Source organism: Rhincodon typus, chromosome 10 (genome assembly GCF_021869965.1).
Source record: "Rhincodon typus isolate 14 chromosome 10, sRhiTyp1.1, whole genome shotgun sequence".
In the NCBI taxonomy this organism is placed as follows: Eukaryota; Metazoa; Chordata; class Chondrichthyes; order Orectolobiformes; family Rhincodontidae; genus Rhincodon; species Rhincodon typus.
The window spans coordinates 26,136,206-26,144,429 of NC_063341.1; the positions used below are offsets into that span (position 1 = coordinate 26,136,206).

At 38.1% G+C, this 8,224-nt stretch overlaps 1 protein-coding gene across 1 annotated transcript in view; it reads left to right on the plus strand.

Moving 5' to 3' along the window:
• Positions 1–5,498, plus strand: part of lamc1 (laminin, gamma 1) — a 225,855-nt gene extending 220,357 nt beyond the window's left edge. Inside the window, exon 28 of the mRNA XM_048601974.1 lies at positions 2,873–5,498. Within this exon, the coding sequence (XP_048457931.1) occupies positions 2,873–3,129 (257 nt within the window). The 3' untranslated portion in view covers positions 3,130–5,498. The remainder of the gene's footprint in view (positions 1–2,872) is intronic.
• Positions 5,499–8,224: the final 2,726 nt, after the last annotated feature.

Consider the following 8,224-nt stretch of genomic DNA (forward strand, 5'->3'; position numbering starts at 1 on the left):
GTTCTAAGATATATGGTCCTTGGAGTACAGTGCCTGTCTACCAGAATAATACCTGCACTCCTAGGCTTAATGTACTCATTTTCCTGAAATTTATGTGGTGATTTGATCTGAGTTTTCAAGGTTTATGGGAAATTGGTTGTGTAGATAGAACAATTTCCTTGGTAATAATAACAGTGTGGGGCTGGGGGAACACAGCAGGCCAGGCAGCATCAGAGGAACAGGAAAGTTGACGTTTCAGGTGGGGGCCCTTCTTCAGAAATAATTTCTGAAGAAGGGTCCTGCTCCGAAACATCAACTTTCCTGCTCCGCTAATGCTACCTGGCCTGCTGTGTTCCTCCAGCTCCACACTGTTATCTCTGACTCCAGCATCTGCAGTTCTTACTTTCTCTTAACTATTTCCATGGGTTAGGGAATACAGGCGTCGGTTAGATTCTGAAATAGAAACAAAATCAAATCTTTCAGGAGTGAAATTAAGAAACTTTTTTTTACATACAAAAGATGGTAGACATTTTAAAATTGATGCTAGATTAATTGATTTTAAAAGTAAGTTTTTTGACAAATTTGATAAAAAGAATACGGGCAAAAGGAATTAAATCACAGATCAGCTATCATGCCATGAAGTGACAAAGTAGACTCGAGAGCTAAATGACCAATTCCTGTCCCTATAAAGCTTCCTTTGATCACAGTAATACTTGTGATTGAATGTTTAGCTTTGTTTCTACTCACATTTGTAATTTTGGAGACTGTTGTTGATTTTTTTTTAAAATTTGCAATGCTTCTGTAAAATTAGACTGAGGGATGCTTAATATGTTGTAATGATTTCAAGGGACAACTACCAAGTCAAAGCTAGTTAGAAATGCTCTCTACCCTATCTGTTAGAAACAGCAAAATACACCACTCTGTCCGATCACTAGCAATGTTAATGTTAACTCCCAGGTTGTGGCAGACATGCACAGCTACATCATAATACATCGTTTAGACAACAATTTATAATTTGTACAAATAACCACTTTTCTGGTGGCCATCCAGTTAGGGTCAAGGCTGGTATTAATTTAAGATACATTGCAGTTTCTACATTTGGATTTTATAATTTATCTGTTATTCTTGTGCTTTGATGCCCTTAGATACTGAAATCTTTGAAAACAATGTTTTACTTCACGTTTTAAGACATTTATTGTAGCAAACCCACTAAAGGCCAAATCAATTAAATATTACTCAGTAGGCAGCTAATACCATACCCTACACAAAAGATGTTCCCACTCATAACCATACATTACCATTCTACAGAGTTCAGTGTAATATTTAGGTCCCTCATGGCAGACTGGTACAGAAGGTGAAGTCGCATGGTATCAGGAGTGAGCTGGCAAGTTGGAGACAGAACTGGCTTAGACATAGGAGACAGAGGGTAGCTGTGGAAGGATGCTTTTCAGAATGGAGAGTTGTGATCAGTGGTATTCCACAGGGATTAGTGCTGGGACCTATGTTGTTCATAATCTACATAAATGATTTGTGGAAAATGTCGCTGGTCTAATTAGTAAGTTTGCAGATGATACAAAGATTGCTGGAGTTGTGGATAGTGAGGAGGATTGTCAGAGGACACAGCAGGATGTAAATCAGTTGGAGACATGGGCAGAAAAATGAGCGATGGAATTTTATACAGTGAATGGCAAAACCCTTAGAAGTATTGATATGTAGAGGGATCTGGGTGTGCAGGTCCATAGATCACTGAAGGTGGCTGAGTATGTAGATAAAGTAGTCAAAAAGACCTATGGCATGCCTGCATTCATTGGAAGGGGCATTGAGTATAAGGATGGACAAGTTTGCTGCGGCTTTATAGAACTTTAGTTAGGCCAAACTTGGAATATTGCATACACTTCTGGTCACCACACTACCAGAAGGATGTGGATGCTTTGGAGAGGGTACAGAAAAGGTTTACCAGGATGTTGCCTGGTGTAGGAGATTTTAGCTATGAAGGAAGGTTGGATAGATTGGGTTTGTTTTCACTGGAACGCAGGAGGTTGAGGAGGCAACATGATAGAAGTTTATAAGATTGTGAATGGCATGGATAGAGTGGGAAGTATGAAGCCTTTTCCCAGGGTGGAGAAATCAATTACTAGGGGACACAGGTTCAGGGTGGGGAAGTTTAAAAGAGATGTGTGTGGCAGATCTTTCCCACAAAGGGTGGTGAGTGCCTGGAACACGTTGCCAGAGGAGGTGATGGAAGCAGACTCAATAGCAGCTTTCAAGAAGCACCTGGATAAATACATGAATAGGAAGGGAATAGAGGGGTATGGATCCTGTAAGTGAAGACAGTTTTAGTATGGATGGGTAAAATGTGTCGGCGTAGGCTTGGAGGGCCGAAGGACCTGTTCTGTGCTTTCTTCTCCTAATTTCAGTGAGTTGTGACATCCAAAGTAATATCCCTCCGTCTTCCAAGAATCACCAAACTGAATTTCTCCACAACGCTGATGCCAGCTCCTCCCAGTTCCATGGCTGGGTTTTGCAGTGTCCTTTCCACTGCTCCCATCTCATGGACCAGAAAAGATGCTTCCACTCTCATTCAGTCTAGTAACTAACAAAGAACATCTGTCTGGTGAAATACCCTTTATGATCCTGATGACAGACATTATTTAAAGTGTGACTTGATAGCAGTTTATTTTATTCAAGGGTCCGTTTACTTGGCATTGTTGGATGAAACTACATTTAATTATTTGTTAGCCAAGCATCCCTTAAACCCCAACATTTGAAATTAGCATTTCTTCTGCAGTTTTAAGTGTGAATGATACGGTTTGAATTTTGAGGCTGTATATTTATCAAGTAGTTCCTTGTCACACTGGAATATTGATTACTTTGGCTGGGCTTATTTTTACAGGTCAACTTGATAATGTAGATGTTAACCGGCTTGGAGAAATTGAGAACATTCTAAAGAAAGCCAAGGATCAGATGGAGGATAGTGATTTAGAACGGAAGTTGGCAGATCTGGAAAAGGCTGAAAAGGAGCAGGCTAATGCGATAATTTCCTATGAGCAAGACATTGAAGATATCCTGAAGGACATCAAAAACCTAGAGGACATCAAACAAACATTACCTCCTGGGTGTTACAATACCCAGTCTCTGGAGACCCCATAGTCACTTTCATGGTCATCATCCCCTACCCAAAACCTAGAATGACATTGTACAGAAATTGCCTTATTACCAAATTTTTTTTCAATGTCTGACAACATCATTAAGTATTCCAAGGCTCATAAATGAAACTCCTCAGGCATCAAATGCAGCTGCTTGGATGAAGCACAAGATCATGGACATGGAGCAGGTGCGAGTGACATACCTACATGGCAAGCTACTGGGATTCCAGATGAACCAAGTCTGTTGGAAGGACAATCTGAGAAAGCCACACTGTATGCTTTTGACTTAAGTCACTCCACACAATTAGATTAGTGAATTATCAGACCTTCCTCCACAATGGGGAGACTCCCCCTGCAATGCAAAGGCAGTGGGGCAGCCTCAAGCAGCATAATGGTGGCTAAAATATACAAAGAAAAAGGCTATTAATGTAGGTTTGTCTCTCCTCCTGCTGCCTGGAGGCATTGGTTCTTTATTGCATTCACATCATGAGTATTAACATAGCTTTATATTCTATGGTACTGTATTATTTTCCCCTTTTTTAAATGACCAGACTAGCTGTGAAGGATTAAGAATTGTTAACACATTAACATTTAACTTTTTACCACATCACCTCCTAACTGTGCATTATACCACATTCATGTAGGGGTAAATAAGTAACTACGTGAACAATATATGCAGTATTCACCAGGTTAATGTTGTGAATTACCATGAAAGCTGGTCTTCTCTTTAGAAAATGGAGTTAATTATGCAATAACTATTTCCCTTGCTCCCTGCTTCCCTTACTTTGAGCTACTTTGTGACGAAGTGAAATGCTCATAGCAGTGTCTGACACCGTGCATTTAATGTGGATCACACTATATTTCCGTTCCCAAGACTGCTGCTTCATCTGTGTCAAAATCAAAGGCAGAACATATTTTTTACAGCGACACTCTATGCAACTTTGTACATTGCGTAGCAAAAGAAAATAAAATTACCTGATACACTGGTGCTATTAATTATTTCAAATGTTATATTTTTGTGTGAATGTTTTTTATCATGGAATAGTATGAGGAAATGTTGAGTATCTTCTTGTGTAAATATACTCCAGAATTGTTTCAGGATTGGCTCTGTGAGTTACCTTCCCACCCTCAAGATCCTGTCATCAATAGAAACCATGTTTTAGACCTGCTTCTGATTGCCTGCATATTTCTGTGGTATCTTGCTTGCTTGTATACACAGCTTAGTTTTTATTTTCTATTTAGGGCTACTATTCTTTAAATACAAATATTACTAATCTGTAGATGTCCTACAAAGTATTTAAATTAAGCAGTTTGGATGTTCCACCCCCTCCTCCCTCAACCTTTCTAAATTCTCCCAAATATGTTAAAACACCATTTGCTTTGTCTGTTCTAAAGCAAGAGAATTCCCTGAACTTGGCCCAGATGAAAATTCATAAATTAAGTCTGTTATACAAACTGGAGAGAGCAAAGGTTTGGCAGTCAGAGCTGTTACTTTTCTAACACATGCCCCAGTGGGGGAGAAAGTTATGTGTGCCCCCTTATCTTTATCCTGTCAGTGCTTCTGCAGACTGACTTGATGTAAAATTTAATCAGCGTTTTCCTGCTTTGTTTTTAGTCAAATTATTGTATGTAATTACTATCACTGCTGAACATCATTATTGCTAATAAATTAATCATCTATAATTGCATATTTAGTGCTTGAAACTATCACTGAATTAGTTTTACTATAAAGAGTGCAGACTTTATCTAATAAGCACTGGGCAGGTCTAAAGAGTTGCACGCTCTTTCCCAAGTATAATACCTGAAGCAAGAAGGTACATTTCTACTTTGAAGTTTTACTATTAATAGCCTCTCCTGACACTGTACCTAGCAGGTAGAGCAGATCTTTTTTATTTTATAACAGTAATGCATTCTTAGTATTTATCACTTTAAAGAAGTCAATTAATCAAAAGTATGAGGTTAATGTCCTATCAGTAGAAAAGATGTGCACAGAATGATCAATGATATAATGTGGAATGCAATATTGTCTGCCATGAGAAGTAGATCCATAATGTCTTGTCCTATGCCTTTGTTTATAGCTTTTTGACTAAAATATCATCACGCTGTTGGGAAAGACGTGCAACACTTATACAATTTTATGTATAAAACAGTATTTCTTATTTATAAGACGCAATATTTGTAATCTTTATCCAGGTCTCCTTGTGTGTGTTGCACATTCTTTTTATAATGGTGTGACTTGAACACTGCTTTCCTTAAGACCTATTTTGTCCCCACACAGTGGCCAAAATGCCTGGCAAATTATTGTTTAATATCATTGTGCCTGTAAATCAAATTGTACCATTTAAAGAAATAAAAACGTGGTATTACATGAAACCTTTTCAGATTGTTTGGTTGTGTTTTATTTTATTAACATGCTTTTTCTAATCCTACATTTTAGCATCTTATTGAGCAGCTTTTCAAAAAGTTTATCAATAACTTTGTTTCCTGGTTTTCACCTTGGCCAATTTAAAGATGCTGATTTGTTCTTTGTTCAATAAGGGCCAGTGTAATCGTGGATTTCTTTGTTAATACTTAACCTGTTATCAATGCATTGCAAATTGTTCTGCAATATACTATTAAAATTAGTCTAATTCCGAGAATTCTCAGCTTTACTACAAGTATTTTTAAGATATACTGACACAGCTCAGACAATATACCATTGCTGCAAAGTGTCTTCAGCATTTATTGCTGATTTGTGATTTTACTTCCCTTGAAATTTGTCTAAAGTGTCCTCAAAAAACACAGCAGATGTCAGACTAAAGTTATTGAGGTTTACAGCAATTCTGTATTTCTAGACTATCATGCAGAAATGGCAAAAGATAAGGCCAGCTAATGATCCTGTTCATATCTATGAGTTAGAATTGTGCTTTATTAACCACAGGACAGAGGACACGTGGATAGCATGTTCGGTGAGGAACACAAACCTAAATTAGGGGAAAGAAGACAGATAGGGAATGGTGACCTCTGGTCAGTCCAGGCAGGTAGGGTCCTTCAGAGGAGTGCTTCATGAGCTGAGCACGTAGTACTACAGGTGGTACAGGAAGGGAGGAAAGAGTGTTAAGGGATTCTTCAGTCAGGAAACCATTTCTGTGACCACTGGCATGAGCTCAGGCTCGTACATTGCATTTCTGGTGTTAGTGTCATGGAATAGCTGCAGAGTGTTCTTGTTAGGGAGGGTGAACAGCCAGAGGTCATGATCCCCATTAGACCCAATGTTCTAGGCAAGAAAAGGAAAGGTGGTCCTACAATCAGAATTTAGCAAAGTGAGAAGAAAATTAGTAGTAATCTTCAGATTACTCCCAGTGCCAAGGGCAAGTGAGCACAGAAGAATGAGAATAACATAGATGAAGTGTAGTTGGAACCATGGTGCATGACTGCATCATAATTGCCATGGGGAAATATCAGCAAATGTTACACACCCAAAATAACCAGAAAATTCATTTAAGCGTTAGAGTAGGGACAAATTTAGCCAAATAATGGCTCTATAATAATGCTTCAAAATAATTTAATATTTGTCAACAATAAACATTCCAGCTTCTGCATTTCACAATGCAAACAAATATTTCCCAAACAACTGCACTACTGAATGATGCAAGGTACTGTGTATTGAAGGATTTTGCCAGTAGTGAGCCAGGTACAAACAAATAAGAGCTGTATTCATGTAATGAAAAGATAGTTGTAGTTCAAAGGGAGGTCATTCAACTTATCAAACTTGTGCTAACTTCACAAGTAATTTAACTACTCGCTCATCTCTGTCCTTTCCCATAACTAGTGTGCATCTTTTTCTCCTCTTAAGATGCTCATCCAATTTCCTGTTGAAAGCCAAATTGAATCTCCTTCCATCACATACCTAACCACTCACTGTAGAGAAAATCATTTTTCACCTTTCACCTTCGATTTTTATTTTTGGAATCAGTTTAAATTCTTGCCCTCTATCATGAGTGTTTTTGCCATTGGAAACAGATTCTCTGAATTTACTGTTCCCTGATCTGTTATGATTTTGAATTGTATCAACTCTGTCAAGCTGTCCAGAATTTCCAGTCCAGCCATAGAATTGAGGACGATCACCCCAGAAATAATCTTGCAAATGTTTTCTGTACTCTTTTAAAGCTTTGATTTCTTTCCTAAAATGTGGAGGTCAGAGATTTACACAACATCTCAGCTGCTCTGGACTATTATTTCTACCAATCATTGTGTAATTTCTTGCTTTTTACTCTGTGCTTTTATTCCTAATAACCAGCCTTTTCTAAACCACTTTCTCAACCTGTCCTACTCACTCTATCGTTGTACATTTATATCTGTAAGTATTCTTGTTCTAATACTTCACTTAGAATTATATCCTTTTATTTTCTATCACTTCTCTGTATCCATTTACATTTCTCTGGATTAAATTTCCTCTCATGCCTGCCGTTGCCATCATTCTCTCTGTTTCTTGAAATCAGTCACTATCCTCCTGTACTTCCAATGTCTGTGTCATCTAAAAATTGTGAAACTGTGTCTGGCATACCAGGGTCTAATTTGGCAATATAGATTCAGAAAAGCAGAACTCCTAGGATCAACCCCTGGGGAACCTAAATATATTGCTTCCTCCAATTTGAAAAAAATGCATTCACCACTGCTTGTTATTTCCTGTCACGCACTTCATATCTATGCTGCCACTTATCCCCCCTTTATTCCAACGATTTCAAATTTGCTGGCAAGCTTGTTATTTACAGTAAAAGCTTTTTGAAAGTCCATGTACACATATATTACCCTCATCAACCTTATCTGTTACTTCATCAAAAACCTCAATCAGGTTAGTTACATATAATTTACCTTAATAAATCCATACTGGTTTTCCTTTGTTAACCCAAGTGATTGATAATTTTGTCCTGGGTTGTTGCTGCTAAAAGCTTTCCCACCATTAAGGTGGTGCTGACTGGCCTGTAGTTATTAGGTTTACCCTTGCACTTGATTGTGACCAAAGGTGTAGCATTTGCAATTATCTAGTTCTGTAGCACCGCTCCTGCTTCTGAAAAAAGATTGGATGATTAGAATTTTCTTAGAATCCCTACAGTGTG